Source organism: Hyla sarda, chromosome 6, assembly GCF_029499605.1.
Source record: "Hyla sarda isolate aHylSar1 chromosome 6, aHylSar1.hap1, whole genome shotgun sequence".
In the NCBI taxonomy this organism is placed as follows: domain Eukaryota; kingdom Metazoa; phylum Chordata; class Amphibia; order Anura; family Hylidae; genus Hyla; species Hyla sarda.
The window spans coordinates 77,761,436-77,779,290 of NC_079194.1; the positions used below are offsets into that span (position 1 = coordinate 77,761,436).

At 44.6% G+C, this 17,855-nt stretch overlaps 1 protein-coding gene across 2 annotated transcripts; it reads right to left on the bottom strand.

The window, feature by feature from the left end:
- Positions 1-944: 944 nt before the first annotated feature.
- On the bottom strand, positions 945-17,291 carry MKRN2 (makorin ring finger protein 2). 2 transcript variants are annotated; one of them, XM_056524247.1, is made up of 8 exons: positions 17,148-17,291; positions 8,449-8,577; positions 7,125-7,324; positions 6,366-6,676; positions 5,183-5,397; positions 4,694-4,804; positions 2,567-2,711; positions 945-1,320 (listed from the first exon to the last, which is right to left on the bottom strand). In XM_056524247.1, the coding sequence occupies exons 1-8, from the start codon at positions 17,171-17,173 to the stop codon at positions 1,174-1,176; spliced, it is 1,284 nt and encodes a 427-aa protein (XP_056380222.1). In that variant the 5' UTR covers positions 17,174-17,291; the 3' UTR covers positions 945-1,173. The 2 variants fall into 2 exon arrangements, with proteins under 2 accessions (XP_056380222.1, XP_056380223.1); XM_056524248.1 differs by lacking the exon at positions 17,148-17,291 and adding an exon at positions 17,039-17,136.
- Positions 17,292-17,855: the final 564 nt, after the last annotated feature.

Genomic DNA, 17,855 nt, shown 5'->3' on the forward strand with positions numbered 1-17,855 from the left:
TTTTTTTTTTTTTTGTGTGTGGAGTCTGCACGGAAATGCATTGTCATCTACAAGACTGCATTTCTGAGCGGACCTAGCGCCAGCATGTTCTGCCGACGCTCAGCTGTCAGAGGAATATCCGCACAGAAATTTTCCGTGCGGACAATCACCCATGTGAACATATCCTTAGAGTAGGGTTACACACAACGCATACACAGCGTATATATTACAATATACAAAATTAAGCTGTGTATTCTCCTATAAGTAAACACACAGGGCTTCCCTGCAACACCCTTGTGGGTGCAGTAAGGTTTGCGCTGACACGCGGGCCTGCCTCCAAACCTCACTGTGCACACATGGCTGCCGGGGGGAGGCCCTTTGTGTTTGCTCTTACTAAATAAGCAGAGTATTTCCCATTGAGCAGCGGATTTTGCGCTGCATACACACAATTTGTAACCTTACCCTAAAAAGATGTCTTTTGTAATACAGGTGGCGAATTGTAAGTTGGGACCTGATCAATCTGTAAGTGAATAAAGCTTTATAAGATTTATGATCACATTCACCCACAGACATGAAGATTTTTCATGCTCGACCATGTCAAATGCATTAATAAAATAAAATGTAGAAACCACATTCTACAGCAGTGTTTCCCAACCAGTGTGCCTCCAGCTGTTGCAAAACTACAACTCCCAGCATGCCCGGACAGCCTTCAGCTGTCCGGGCATGCTGGGAGTTGTAGTTTTGCAACAGCTGGAGGCTCACTGGTTGAGAAACACTGTTCTACAATAACTTATGATCTTATAACTAATCCTTACCAATTGTTTTGCACAGTGTTCCACCAACATAGCTAGACAGATACAGATCAAAGATCTTTTGGCTTTGGCCAACAACACGCTCATTTTATCGAATAGCCATCCAACCCCCCCTCCTGGACACTAAATTGGAAGAATCTCTGAAAAACGGCATGAGCTGATAGCAAATTTTTTATGAGCAACTTAAGTTATGGCGGCTCCTATTTTACATTATTCTATTTACTAAATACAAAATATTGAGTGGTGAAGTAAGAACAATACAGGTGGAGAGCAGAGCACAGGGACTCCCAGAATTAGGAGGACATCACAGTGTGGCTCAGTTTTTACTTTCTCAGAGGGAAGGACACTTAGTTCTGCCGTCCTTACACTAATCCCACAGTCTCTAGCTAGAAGAGGTGGCGTCTTGCTGATCGGCTCCTGACAGATGCATGAAGAGGTCACCCAGTTCAGTCACAGCATCGTCCGTACTGGGGAGACTACGATTTTCTCGATCCTCAATGAAGTCCCATAGCCTGACTGCATTAAAGAACTACAAAGAAATACAAAAAGTACATTTAGTGGAGGGTCGCACGTAGCTTATGCACAGCCTATATCACACTGCGCAAAATCCGCTGCACGGAGGGAAATACGTTGCATATTGTTCTAGGAGCAGACACACAGGGCTACCCTGCAAGCGCAGTGAGGTTTGGAGGTGGGGCCAGCGCGCCAATGTGACTGATGTATGGGCCTCCCAGGGTTCTGGGAAGGAGTCTGGGTGCAGATTTATCCCATCTGTGCTGCCAGGGGGCAAAGAGGAAACAATATTCTGATTGCATAAAATACAGAGTGTACTATAAATTGGATCCCATATCGCTTGGCTTGGTCCAAACATACCATAGAAATCTATATAATAGGCTCTCAGGCATTCTTAACCATTTTACTTTTTAAAATGTTATAAGCAATCTTAACATCCGTAGCAACAATAAAATAATGGATTGCAACCCAATGTTGTCAAGAGAGTGGGCATAATACATCTAACCAATATACTAAAAATATATATATATATTTTTTTTTTATGCCAATCCAGATAGATAAATATATAGATACACTTGTAACCTGGGCTTGTGTTAAATAAAGTATACAGCATTAGATTTAAAGGGAGATTCCAGAAATGGAAAAATAGAGCTGGAAAAAAAAACAGAAACAGACCTTTCCTTGGGTTGTGTGTTGAATTACAACTTGGCTCCTTTAACTTTAAGGCTATGTTCACACGTCGGAATTTCCGTGGGGAATTCCGCACAGAGATTCTGCAGCAGCAGAGTCCCATTGTATTCTATGGGATTCTGCTGCGCTGTGCACACGTTGGAATTTACGAGCCAGATTTTTATGGCACGGAAATTCCAATTTTCGCGCCCGCAGAAACAATGAACCTGTCCATTCTTTCTGTGGACTCCGCATGGAATGCATTGTCGTCTATGAGATGGTGACGATTTTTAAACCATAATATTTAGCCAGACAAATAACATCCCATAGTCATACAGTGGAAATTTTGCAGAATGTCTGCCCAGAAAACACAGGTGGACATTCCGAAAATAGTGGGCACTGGCAGAAAATGCTGGCGCTAGGACTGCTCAGAAATGCGCCATCTCCATAGACAGCAACATATTTCTGAGTGGATTCCGCCAGAAGAATTGACATGTTTACTCTTTCGGTGGATCCCGGAATCAGGATTTTCGTGGTAGATGTTTCGTGTAAACATGGCCTCACAGTGACAAGTGAATAAATAAAAATCTTACCCTCACAGTGCCTTCTGACCCAAGCTGTTTCCGTGGCTTCTCTGGATCTGCTCTGGTTCCATTAGGGTAGGCATGCAGGTACAGGCACTTACCCCCAAATGGGCAGGTGCCGCGTCCCTGATCAAAATACTTGCATGCTTTTTTACTGAAACAGAAAAATAGGAATCTTTATGTATATTCGGTTTACAATGATGAGCAATTTTCTCACAAACTTCAACCAGCGCTACCCATCAATGGTAGTAGAATTGTCGTCACTCTGTCAGTCATTGTGATCTAATGTATTTTGTACAGTAACATGTAACATGCAGATACTGTACAGACATAACATTACTTCATTTGCACTTTAGACATTACTCGACATTCTTATCTAATGAAACTGTAATAAAAATAATAAACCTAGATTTCCATATATTTGTCTCCAGAAATGTACAGGTTATTTATAAACTATGGGTTATTCATAGATATAACTAGAAGTACTAAGCTTTCCCTGTTGCTTCTTTACTGCAGGAGACAGGCCCATAGACTTTCCAAGGAATCAGTCTCCTGCAGCGAAGAGAGAGGCCGAGAAGTTTTGGTAAATGACGGACAGAGACATGTCAAAAGTTTTGATTAGATGAGATCTGGTTGTTCAAACCCCCAACGATCATTAGAACAAGCTGGATGAAGTCCATGTTCAGGCGCAGGGTAGGTATTGGACGCTGCGGTAGCTCACTATATTGTACCGTGGGCGGAGCTGCGCCCGCCTTACATGAGCTGCAGTGGCTGCCGGGCCTGACGTGTGACGTCCCTGACATTGCGCGGAGGTTCTGGCACAGCGCACAAGGACATCACCTGTCAGTGCGACCCTCTGACTCCCGCCGAACGGGATAGACACAGGCCTGGTAAGCATGTTAAACTAAGTGTAACACTGCAGTATGGGAGGGTGTTCTTGTAGGTTTCTCATATATTGGCCCAGGGGGATGGGAGGGGGGAATAAGGGCACAAGGGGAATAAGATGGATGGGGGGATACTGGCAAAAGGGGATGAGGATGGAAGGGGGAGATCATGGCAAAAGGGGATCAGAGGGAGGGAGAATAATGGCACCAGGGGATTAAGTATCGCATAAGAAAGGTAAGCACATGCCATTACGAAATTAAATACTTTTATTATGACTTATTTTGTCTGCCGGTACCCCTCGTGTGAACTTACCCGCAGACATACCGTATTTTTCGCCGTATAAGACGCACTTTTTCTTCCTCAAAACTGGGGGGGGGGGGGGGGGGAAGTTGGTGCGTCTTATACGGCGAATAACTGCGGCCATCAACGGACGGGACCCGCGGCTAATACGGGACATCACCAATCGCAGTGATGCCCTGTATTAACCCTTCAGACACGGCGATCAAAGCTGACCGCCGCGTCTGAAGCGAAAGTAACACTAACCCGGCTGTTCGGGACCGCCGCCATCACGTCGTCGCGCACGCCGTCCCGTCATCCAATAGGAGCGGCGTGCGTAGCGACGTGATGACGGAGAGCGTGGATCCCGGGGAAGAAGACGTCCGGAGCGTCGGGGACACCACAGGGACGCGGTGACAGCGATGGAGCGACATCCAGGGCAGCGGTGACAGGTCTGGAGCGGCGGAGACAGGCGAGTATTACCTCCTATCCAGTGGTCTTCAACCTGCGGACCTCCAGATGTTGCAAAACTACAACTCCCAGCATGCCCGGACAGCCAACGGCTGTCCGGGCATGCTGCGAGTTGTAGTTTTGCAACATCTGGAGGTCCGCAGGTTGAAGATCACTGTTGGGTGCAGAATCTTTTTTTTCTACATTTTGCACCTTTAAAATAGGGTGCGTCTTATATGCCGGTGCGTCCTATAGGGCGAAAAATATGGTACTTTCACCCTTTGGGGGTACAGTTGCAAAAAAGGTTGAGAACCACTGGTATAGAGGGATGCTTATGCTCAGCTGTCGTGGTAACCCTACAACGGGCAGAGAGGATTGTGTACAATACATACCCATGTACAATACTCTCTGGGTGACATAAGGTTGTCACTGAAACTAACACTTTGCATATAGTATTTCCACACCCCCGTCAGATCAGGAAGGATATTGCAACTGGAGCTACATTTACTCACTTACTACACTCACCCCATTCCTTGCTTAAAAGCCTCAATAAGTTCATCCTTCTTGGACTGATCTTCTACCCAGTACACACTGGGGATTACAAACTCAGATATGACTCGACATTCTGGGCACGACCTGATGAGGAAACATTAAAACATTATATAGGAATAAGGACAAAGTAAAAATCAAACAATTGATACATTTCTGTAGTTGAATAAGGTCAACAATATCCATTTATAGACTCCCTACCTTTATAAAATGAAGTGTTGGCAAATCTCTGAAAGGTTTTCACATCCTGGGGAACCCATATTTCTATAAAGATGTCAGAGAACTCATCCCTTTGCCTTCTGTCTTTGCAAATTGATCTCAGTTTAGTCAATATGCAGAATATTGTGTGACCACAGCAGGGCAGTACTGAGCACAATTTAACATCTGACAAGAATAGTGAAGCATCACTACCACCCCATGTGCTTCTGTGTTGTCTGATAATGTGTGGTAAAGTCTCACACTTACTTTATAACTGGATTCTCAAACTGTTTGGCACATCGCCATTGTCTGATGCAGGAGAGGCAATACGTATGACAGCAGTTTGACAGGATCCCGAACCTACGCTCGGAGTGGGAAACCTTTTCATATACGATCTCCATGCAGATACTGCAGACTTTATCCTGACTGGCCTGGAAAGCGAAAGCCTTTTCCATCTCATGTTCAAAGTTCGCCATGCACATCTGGGGGAGGGACAAAAATTATAAATAAATATATATTATATACTATATACACACACACACACAAAATCATAGTATGCTGCAGAATCTTGTAACACTTTTTTTTTGGACAAACCGTATTTTGTAGAGATAAGCTTTCGGGAGGAATCCTATGATTTTGCATTTGCATCACTGGACTAATACGGCTACTTCTTACTACATATATATTTATTAAGGCACAGTCCTAGAAAACTACTTAAAAAAAAATAATTTTTCAGAGGATCTCTGGTAAGACATTAATTCCATTTAAAGCACAAGTCTTATACCTCGATCCCGCTCAGCTCCAGCGTGTGGAGATTCAGGCAATGCTGCACCTCAAAACCAGTTCCATAATCCAGAAACTAGTTGTCCAAAGCTGATGTCTAAGGCCTGTGATGTAAGGCCCCAGTCTGCTCCTGACAGCATATCATGGGTCACATATATACTTATACAATGAGAAAGTGAACATACCATATGGGATTCCTAAGTAGTGTACTGCATCTGCAGATAACCAGGAGAAGCATGCATACAGATGAGGCACAGAGAAAGAAGTGTACTATTAACTTAACTATGCCGTCCCTTTCTAATTGGTGAGGGTCTGAGCTCTGGACCCCAACTGATTGAGAAATAAATGGCTACAGGGCTGAATCAGATCTATGGGCCCTTCAGTCTTCCCTTGTACAGCAACAAATGGTCCCCCATTGAAGGGTATGGAGATGTGCTACCATCCTCTGCATAGCTGGGTGCTCTGGTGTGTAAAGAAAAGTGAACAGGCCATAGCACTGATCAGTATGTGGTCCTTGTATTCTGAGAATCGCTGGGGGTTTGCGATATGCAACTACTTTATGAAATGGCAATGTGGTTTGGGCAGCAGAAAACCACAGACCAGTTCACTTTAAAGAATACTTAACAATACTGCACCGAAGACCTTGACGACAATGAACTCTCCGCACCTTTTCATGGGATTTTCTCTGCTCCTGGTCATATGGATGAAGTACTTGTAGGCTGCAAATCTCACACACATCTCCATGGATATAGACACAGCTTTCTCCATATTGACACGTTCCAGCAGCTGCATAGGGGCAAAGCTGCTGAGGGTCTTGAGGATAAGGGGCAGCTGTTTCAACTTCTTCTAATCCAGTACAGATGGCTGCCAGGTATGAATGTGGTTTCCCTTCCAGATCACCGCCTTGTGCATCACTGCAATCGTCTAAACTCTGAATTGGATTGACTCGGGTCTTGTCTTCTGCCTGTCCACACAGATCTGATGGGATTGCAACAAAGATAACATAATATCAGAACTAGAGATGAGCGAACTTACAGTAAATTCGATTCGTCACAAACTTCTCGGCTCGGCAGTTGATGACTTTTCCTGCATAAATTAGTTCAGCTTTCAGGTTCTCCCGTGGGCTGAAAAAGGTGGATACAGTCCTAGGAGACTCTTTCCTAGGAATGTATCCACCTTTTCCAGCCCACCGGAGCACCTGAAGGCTGAACTAATTTACGCAGGATAAGTTATCAACTGCCGAGCCGAGAAGTTTGTGACGAATCGAATTTACTGTAAGTTCGCTCATCTCTAATCAGAACATACATTTTCTATCAGGTAACAACTAAAAAACAATGTGACATTATACTTTCTAAGGTCATCTTATTCCTTAATCTGCTCTTCAGCTCCACGAGTTTTAGAAGCCATATCCAAAACCAGTACCTACCACGATCTCTTAGAATGAGAGCCTTCTTCTCTCGCCTGTGTGGGGTGGTCTTGGAGACAACAGGAGGGGTTTCCACTTCAGAAGTTGATGATGATGTGGTAGAAGTCTCTACCATGGCGGTGGCAGCTGCTGCTGCGGCTGCTGGGACATCTTGATGGAAATAAACCACAGGAGAACTTGAAGTTTTAATATGATCATATCTGTAAAACACAAGAATATATCTGTAATGTACACACAAGACAGACTTCTCCAGGGCTTGTCTTTGGCTTCTGGAAGATGAAATAAACATGTTATTATCAGTTCTGCCCTCTTAGTCTATCTATATCAAAGTAATAATAGAGAATGTAGTTGGGGAGGAGACTCCATATTCCCAGCAGGTACCATTCATTATTGTTCACCTAATGTATTTAAAGGGCTGTAGATGTTATGTTACAGTTCACAGTATAGTATAGTAAAAGGGAAAATACATTTCCCTGTGATCTCTATGAGGCCATGTTCACACAATGGAATTTCCGTGCAGAGTCCCGCAGAAAAATTCCGCATGGACATTCCACTGCAGCAGAGTCCCATTGATTTCAATGGGATTCTGCTGCACTGTTCACATGGCAGAATTCCTCTGCTAGATCATTCAGATTCCAGCCTTTGCAGAAAGAATAGTCATGTCTATTCTTTCTGCGGAGTACACACAGAAATGCACTGGCATCTATGAGAGAGCGCATTTCTGAGCGGTCACAGCAACGTCATGTTCTGCTGGCGCTCCGCTGTCAGTGGAATGTCTGTATCATTGTACCACAAAAAAAAAAAGAAAAATAAGCTTTAAAATGTGCGTTCACACACTATTACTAGCAGCAGGTTGCCCGCTGCAGGAATCCCGCTGTGAGTTACGCTACCATTGATTTAAAGGGGTACTCCGGTGTTTAGACATCTTATCTCCAATCCAAACGGCGGGACCCCCGCGATCTTGCACGTCGCACCCCGTTACAATTAGTCCCTGGAGCATGTTCACAATGCTCCGGCCCCGTGATCGACAGTAGTAAGACCCGGAGCGAACACGCGTGCAAGATCACAGGGGTCCCCAGCGGCGGGACCCCCGCGATCAGGCATCTTATCCCCTATCCTTTGGATAGGAGATAAGATGTCTAAACACCGGAGTACCCCTTTAACCGGGTCCACAGACAGTCCGCAATAGTGTTGGATTTGCGGACTGACCGTGGACCCAAATGAATGGTAGCGTAACTCACAGCGGGAAACCCGTTGCTAGTTACTAGTGTGTGAATGCACCTGAAAAGCATAAAAATAAAGCAGTAGTACAGAAACACCGTACCTGCAGCGGGATCCATAAGCACACTGTCCTTTCTGGTAGAAACGGCAGATATTAGATGGTTTACTGTTCGCCAAGTCATGTGAGAACAAGCAGCGATTACCTTCTCGGCACACGCCGTGTATGAAATACCTGAAAATACACAATAAAGGCTTAAGTTACATTCACATGACATTTTCAAGCCCTATGTCGGCAGCTTGACAAAATGAGACACGTATCATGATATGTTGCCTATGGGCCCTTAGAATTCACTGGGACAAACATATTGGAATTGTGACTACGATTGGTCTATTTTCTGAAAGCATATGCTTTGTGTGCGGGGTCTGAGGGTACAGGTATGATTCTTACATGAATGTTGAGACCCTTGGATAGGCCCATCGGAAAATCAGCGGACGCTTCAATGGGCCAAGGCTCTGACACAATAATAACCAATGGTCCGGCAGAAGTAACCCCACTTGTTAAGGAATCTGAAGCCGGTCATCATGTCTGGTTTTTGTTATTAATCAATTATTTTTTATTAACATTTTCAAAAATTTTCCACACACACAGAAAACCAAGTACGTATCTCCCTGTAAAGGGCTGAGATACTGTTTCTGCAATACTGTGTTTGCAATGATAACAACAAAGCTTTTGGGGGCCCAAGGAGCTCTGGTTTTCTACAGCTTTAAATATATGGATTGGATAGGGGTCTTGAGACATGCACGGGTGTGGTAAGCGTCTGGAGACTCACATACAGGTTGGGTAAGGGTCTGTAGACTTATATACAGGTTGGGTAAAGGTCTGGAGACTTACATACAGGTTGGGTAAGGGTCTGCAGACTTATATACAGGTTGGGTAAGGGTCTGGAGACTTACATACAGGTTGGGTAAGGGTCTGCAGACTTATATACAGGTTGGGTAAAGGTCTGGAGACATACATACAGGTTGGGTAAAGGTCTGGAGACTTACATACAGGTTGGGCAAGGGTCTGGAGACTTACATACAGGTTGGGCAAGGGTCTGCAGACTCACATACAGGTTGGGCAAGGGTCTGCAGACTCACATACAGGTTGGGTAAGGGTCTGCAGACTCACATACAGGTTGGGTAAGGGTCTGCAGACTCACATACAGGTTGGGTAAGGGTCTGCAGACTCACATACAGGTTGGGTAAGGGTCTGCAGACTCATACAGGTTGGATAAGCGTCTGGAGACTCACATACAGGTTGGGTAAAGGTCTGGAGACTTACATACAGGTTGGGTAAGGACTGCAGACTTACATACAGGTTGGGTAAAGGTCTGGAGACTCACATACAGGTTGGGTAAGGGTCTGCAGACTCACATACAGGTTGGGCCAGGGTCTGCAGACTCACATACAGGTTGGGCCAGGGTCTGCAGACTCATACAGGTTGGGTAAGCGTCTGGAGACTCACATACAGGTTGGGTAAGGGTCTGCAGACTTACATTCAGGTTGGGTAAAGGTCTGGAGACTTACATACAGGTTGGGTAAAGGTCTGGAGACTTACATACAGGTTGGGTAAAGGTCTGGAGACTTACATACAGGTTGGGTAAAGGTCTGGAGACTTACATACAGGTTGGGTAAAGGTCTGGAGACTTACATACAGGTTGGGAAGGGTCTGGAGACTTACATACAGGTTGGGTAAGGGTCTGGAGACTCACATACAGGTGGGGTAAGACTTGAGACTCGTGGGGGTTGGGTTAGAGTCTGGAGACTTACATGCAGGTTGGGTAAGGACTGCAGACTTACATAGAGTACAGGGACAGCTATGCTGTGTATAATACCCCATATACAGTACAGGGACAGCTCTGCTACGTATAATACCCCATATACAGTACAGGGACAGCTCTGCTGTGTATAATACCCCATATACAGTGCAGGGACAGCTCTGCTGTGTATAATACCCCATATACAGTACAGGGACAGCTCTGCTGAGTATAATACCCCATATACAGTACAGGGACAGCTCTGCTGAGTATAATACCCCATATACAGTACGGGGACAGCTCTGCTGTGTATAATACCCCATATACAGTACAGGGCCAGCTCTGCTGTGTATAATACCCCATATACAGTACGGGGACAGCTCTGCTGTGTATAATACCCCATATACAGTACAGGGACAGCTCTGCTGTGTATAATACCCCATATACAGTACAGGGACAGCTCTGCTGTGTATAATACCCCATATACAGTACAGGGACAGCTCTGCTGTGTATAATACCCCATACACAGTACAGGGACAGCTCTGCTGTGTATAATACCCCATACACAGTAAAGGGACAGCTCTGCTGTGTATAATACCCCATATACAGTACAGGGACAGCTCTGCTGTGTATAATAACTCATATACAGTACAGGGACAGCTCTGCTGTGTATAATACCCCATATACAGTACAGGGACAGCTCTGCTGTGTATAATACCCCATATACAGTACAGGGAAAGCTCTGCTGTGCATAATACCCCACATACAGAACAGGGACAACTCTGCTGTGTATAATACCCCATATATACAGTACAGGGACAACTCTGCTATGTATAATACCCCATATATACAGTACAGGGACAGCTCTGCTGTGTATAATACCCCATATATACAGTACAGGGACAGCTCTGCTGTGTATAATACCCCATATACAGGACAGGGACAGCTCTGCTGAGTATAATACCCCATATATACAGTACAGGGACAGCTCTGCTGTGTATAATACCCCATACACAGTACAGGGACAGCTCTGCTGTGTATAATACCCCATATACAGTACAGGGACAGCTCTGCTGTGTATAATAACTCATATACAGTACAGGGACAGCTCTGCTGTGTATAATACCCCATATACAGTACAGGGACAGCTCTGCTGAGTATAATACCCCATATACAGTACAGGGACAGCTCTGCTGTGTATAATACCCCATATACAGTACAAGGACAGCTCTGCTGTGTATAATACCCCATATACAGTACAGGGACAGCTCTGCTGTGTATAATAACTCATATACAGTACAGGGACAGCTCTGCTGTGTATAATACCCCATATACAGTACAGGGACAGCTCTGCTGTGTATAATACCCCATATACAGTACAGGGACAGCTCTGCTGTGTATAATACCCCATATACAGTACAAGGACAGCTCTGCTGTGTATAATACCCCATATACAGTACAGGGACAGCTCTGCTGAGTATAATACCCCATATACAGTACAGTGACAGCTCTGCTGTGTATAATACCCCATATACAGTACAGGGACAGCTCTGCTGTGTATAATACCCCATATACAGTACAGGGGCAGCTCTGCTGAGTATAATACCCCATATACAGTACAAGGACAGCTCTGCTGTGTATAATACCCCATATACAGTACAAGGACAGCTCTGCTGTGTATAATACCCCATATACAGTACAGGGACAGCTCTGCTGAGTATAATACCCCATATACAGTACAGGGACAGCTCTGCTGTGTATAATACCCCATATACAGTACAAGGACAGCTCTGCTGAGTATAATACCCCATATACAGTACAGGGACAGCTCTGCTGAGTATAATACCCCATATACAGTACAGTGACAGCTCTGCTGTGTATAATACCCCATATACAGTACAGGGACAGGTCTGCTGTGTATAATACCCCATATACAGTACAGGGACAGCTCTGCTGTGTATAATACCCCATATACAGTACAGGGACAGCTCTGCTGAGTATAATACCCCATATACAGTAAAGGGACAGCTCTGCTGTGTATAATACCCCATATACAGTACAGGGACAGGTCTGCTGTGTATAATACCCCATATACAGTACAGGGACAGCTCTGCTGTGTATAAAACCCCATATACAGTACAGGGACAGCTCTGCTGTGTATAATACCCCATATACAGTACAAGGACAGCTCTGCTGTGTATAATACCCCATATACAGTACAGGGACAGCTCTGCTGAGTATAATACCCCATATACAGTACAGTGACAGCTCTGCTGTGTATAATACCCCATATACAGTACAGGGGCAGCTCTGCTGTGTATAATACCCCATATACAGTACAGGGGCAGCTCTGCTGAGTATAATACCCCATATACAGTACAAGGACAGCTCTGCTGTGTATAATACCCCATATACAGTACAAGGACAGCTCTGCTGTGTATAATACCCCATATACAGTAAAGGGACAGCTCTGCTGTGTATAATACCCCATATACAGTACAGGGACAGCTCTGCTGTGTATAATACCCCATATACAGTACAGGGACAGCTCTGCTGTGTATAATACCCCATATACAGTACAGGGACAGCTCTGCTGTGTATAATACCCCATATACAGTACAGGGACAGCTCTGCTGTGTATAATACCCCATATACAGTACAAGGACAGCTCTGCTGTGTATAATACCCCATATACAGTACAGGGACAGCTCTGCTGAGTATAATACCCCATATACAGTACAGGGACAGCTCTGCTGAGTATAATACCCCATATACAGTACAGTGACAGCTCTGCTGTGTATAATACCCCATATACAGTACAGGGACAGCTCTGCTGTGTATAATACCCCATATACAGTACAGGGGCAGCTCTGCTGAGTATAATACCCCATATACAGTACAAGGACAGCTCTGCTGTGTATAATACCCCATATACAGTACAAGGACAGCTCTGCTGTGTATAATACCCCATATACAGTACAGGGACAGCTCTGCTGAGTATAATACCCCATATACAGTACAGGGACAGCTCTGCTGAGTATAATACCCCATATACAATACAGTGACAGCTCTGCTGTGTATAATACCCCATATACAGTACAGGGACAGCTCTGCTGTGTATTATACCCCATATACAGTACAGGGACAGCTCTGCTGTGTATAATACCCCATATACAGTACAGGGACAGCTCTGCTGTGTATAATACCCCATATACAGTACAGGGACAGCTCTGCTGAGTATAATACCCCATATACAGTACAGGGACAGCTCTGCTGTGTATAATACCCCATATACAGTACAGGGACAGTTCTGCTGAGTATAATACCCCATATACAGTACAGGGACAGCTCTGCTGTGTATAATACCCCATATACAGTACAGGGACAGCTCTGCTGTGTATAATAACTCATATACAGTACAGGGACCGCTCTGCTGAGTATAATACCCCATATACAGTACAGGGACAGCTCTGCTGTGTATAATACCCCATATACAGTACAGGGACAGCTCTGCTGTGTATAATACCCCATATACAGTACAGGGACAGCTCTGCTGAGTATAATAACCCCATATACAGTACAGGGACAGCTCTGCTGTGTATAATACCCCATATACAGTACAGGGACAGCTCTGCTGTGTATAATACCCCATATACAGTACAGGGACAGCTCTGCTGTGTATAATACCCCATATACAGTACAGGGACAGTTCTGCTGTGTATAATACCCCATATACAGTACAGGGACAGTTCTGCTGTGTATAATACCCCATATACAGTACAGGGACAGCTCTGCTGAGTATAATACCCCATATACAGTACAGGGACAGCTCTGCTGTGTATAATACCCCATATACAGTACAGGGACAGCTCTGCTGTGTATAATACCCCATATACAGTACAGGGACAGCTCTGCTGTGTATAATACCCCATATACAGTACAGGGGAAGCTCTGCTGAGTATAATACCCCATACACAGTACAGGGACAGCTCTGCTGTGTATAATACCCCATACACAGTACAGGGACAGCTCTGCTGTGTATAATACCCCATACACAGTACAGGGACAGCTCTGCTGTGTATAATACCCCATATACAGTACAGGGACAGCGCTGCTGTGTATAATACCCCATATACAGTACAGGGACAGCTCTGCTGTGTATAATACCCCATATACAGTACAGGGACAGCTCTGCTGTGTATAATAACTCATATACAGTACAGGGACAGCTCTGCTGAGTATAATACCCCATATACAGTACAGGGACAGCTCTGCTGTGTATAATACCCCATATACAGTACAGGGGCAGCTCTGCTGTGTATAATACCCCATATACAGTACAGGGGCAGCTCTGCTGTGTATAATACCCCATATACAGCACAGGGGCAGCTCTACTGTGTATAATACCCCATATACAGTACAGGGGCAGCTCTGCTGTGTATAATACCCCATATACAGTACAGGGGCAGCTCTGCTGTGTATAATACCCCATATACAGTACAGGGGCAGCTCTGCTGTGTATAATACCCCATATACAGTACAGGGACAGCGCTGCTGTGTATAATACCCCATATACAGTACAGGGACAGCGCTGCTGTGTATAATACCCCATATACAGTACAGGGACAGCGCTGCTGTGTATAATACCCCATATACAGTACAGGGACAGCTCTGCTGTGTATAATACCCCATATGCAGTACAGGGACAGCTCTGCTGTGTATAATACCCCATATACAGTACAGGGACAGCTCTGCTGTGTATAATACCCCATATACAGTACAGGGACAGCTCTGCTGTGTATAATACCCCATATACAGTACAGGGACAGCTCTGCTGTGTATAATACCCCATATATACAGTACAGGGACAGCTCTGCTGTGTATAATACCCCATATACAGTACAGGGCCAGCTCTGCTGTGTATAATACCCCATATACAGTACAGGGCCAGCTCTGCTGTGTATAATACCCCATATACAGTACAGGGCCAGCTCTGCTGTGTATAATACCCCATATACAGTACAGGGCCAGCTCTGCTGTGTATAATACCCCATATACAGTACAGGGCCAGCTCTGCTGTGTATAATACCCCATATACAGTACAGGGCCAGCTCTGCTGTGTATAATACCCCATATACAGTACAGGGCCAGCTCTGCTGTGTATAATACCCCATATACAGTACAGGGCCAGCTCTGCTGTGTATAATACCCCATATACAGTACAGGGCCAGCTCTGCTGTGTATAATACCCCATATACAGTACAGGGACAGCTCTGCTGTGTATAATACCCCATATACAGTACAGGGACAGCTCTGCTGTGTATAATACCCCATATACAGTACAGGGACAGCTCTGCTGAGTATAATACCCCATATACAGTACGGGGACAGCTCTGCTGTGTATAATACCCCATATACAGTACAGGGACAGCTCTGCTGTGTATAATACCCCATATACAGTACGGGGACAGCTCTGCTGTGTATAATACCCCATATACAGTACAGGGACAGCTCTGCTGTGTATAATACCCCATATACAGTACAGGGACAGCTCTGCTGTGTATAATACCCCATATACAGTACAGGGACAGCTCTGCTGTGTATAATACCCCATATACAGTACAGGGACAGCTCTGCTGTGTATAATACCCCATATACAGTACAGGGACAGCTCTGCTGTGTATAATAACTCATATACAGTACAGGGACAGCTCTGCTGTGTATAATAACTCATATACAGTACAGGGACAGCTCTGCTGTGTATAATACCCCATATACAGTACAGGGACAGTTCTGCTGTGTATAATACCCCATATACAGTACAGGGACAGCTCTGCTGTGTATAATACCCCATATACAGTACAGGGACAGCTCTGCTGTGTATAATACCCCATATACAGTACAGGGACAGCTCTGCTGTGTATAATAACTCATATACAGTACAGGGACAGCTCTGCTGTGTATAATACCCCATATACAGTACAGGGACAGTTCTGCTGTGTATAATAACTCATGTAAAGTACAGGGACAGCTCTGCTGAGTATAATACCCCATATACAGTACAGGGACAGCTCTGCTGTGTATAATACCCCATATACAGTACAGGGACAGCTCTGCTGTGTATAATACCCCATATACAGTACAGGGACAGCTCTGCTGTGTATAATACCCCATATACAGTACAGGGACAGCTCTGCTGTGTATAATAACTCATATACAGTACAGGGACAGCTCTACTGTGTATAATAACTCATATACAGTACAGGGACAGCTCTGCTGTGTATAATACCCCATATACAGTACAGGGACAGTTCTGCTGTGTATAATACCCCATATACAGTACAGGGACAGCTCTGCTGTGTATAATACCCCATATACAGTACAAGGACAGCTCTGCTGTGTATAATACCCCATATACAGTACAGGGACAGTTCTGCTGTGTATAATACCCCATATACAGTACAGGGACAGCTCTGCTGTGTATAATACCCCATATACAGTACAGGGACAGCTCTGCTGTGTATAATACCCCATATACAGTACAGGGACAGCTCTGCTGTGTATAATAACTCATATACAGTACAGGGACAGCTCTGCTGTGTATAATACCCCATATACAGTACAGGGACAGTTCTGCTGTGTATAATACCCCATATACAGTACAGGGACAGCTCTGCTGAGTATAATACCCCATATATACAGTACAGGGACAGCTCTGCTGTGTATAATACCCCATATACAGTACAGGGCCAGCTCTGCTGTGTATAATACCCCATATACAGTACAGGGACAGCTCTGCTGAGTATAATACCCCATATACAGTACAGGGACAGCTCTGCTGAGTATAATAACTCATGTACACGAGCTCCTCACTTCTCCTCTCCACCCACTTACCCTCAGCACAGTCCCGCCCACCAACACAGCGACACCCTGCCCTCCCTGCGTCACCACACAGCACACACCGATCCGCGGCCCCGGGACCGGGCACTGGCCGTTCACTTACCGGCACGTCACGTGTTTAGTACTCATGACTTCGACCGGACATCGGCCACACGCGTGTTATTGTCGCACAAGAGGTCTCCTACAGGCTCCTCCCCTTCTTCCTCCTGTTTCCGCCCCCCTAACTGCCGTCGCCACATGACGTCAATAATGGTGCAGCACTATACTTCTTCCGACGACAATTTTAGACACGGTGTCTTAGTTCCGGATCGAAGTGATCTATCATCTTTCTATCTGTGCTAACTACATCGTAATTGTATATATATGTATAATCTTTATATCATGTATAATTATATCAATCTCATATCGCCTTTTTATCTCATTTATCTATCTATCCTTTATCTATCTATCTATCCTTTATCTATCTATCTATCCATTATCTATCCATCTATCTATTATCTATCTATCTATCTATCTGTTATCTATCTACCCATCTATCTATCTATCTGTTATCTATCTATCCATCTATCTATCTATCTATCTATCTATCTATCTATCTATGTAGCCTTTATCTATCTATCCATCCTTTATCTATCTATCCTTTATCTATCTATCTATGTATCCGTTATCTATCCATCTATCCTTTATCTATCTATCTATCTATCTATCTATCTATCTATCTATCTATCCTTTATCTATCTATCTATCCTTTATCTATCTATCCTTTATCTATCTATCTATCCTTTATCTATCTATCCTTTATCTATCTATC

Excerpts from the sequence above, each read along its gene's own strand:
- MKRN2 (XM_056524247.1), bottom strand. The coding sequence starts at position 17,173 with ATGAGTACTAAACACGTGACGTGCCG. Across the intron at positions 6,677-7,124 it reads TCTCATTCTAAGAGATCGTG|ATCTGTGTGGACAGGCAGAA; the intron begins GTAGGTACTGGT and ends CAATCCCATCAG. Across the intron at positions 5,398-6,365 it reads AGAGAAAATCCCATGAAAAG|ATGTGCATGGCGAACTTTGA; the intron begins GTGCGGAGAGTT and ends TCCCTCCCCCAG.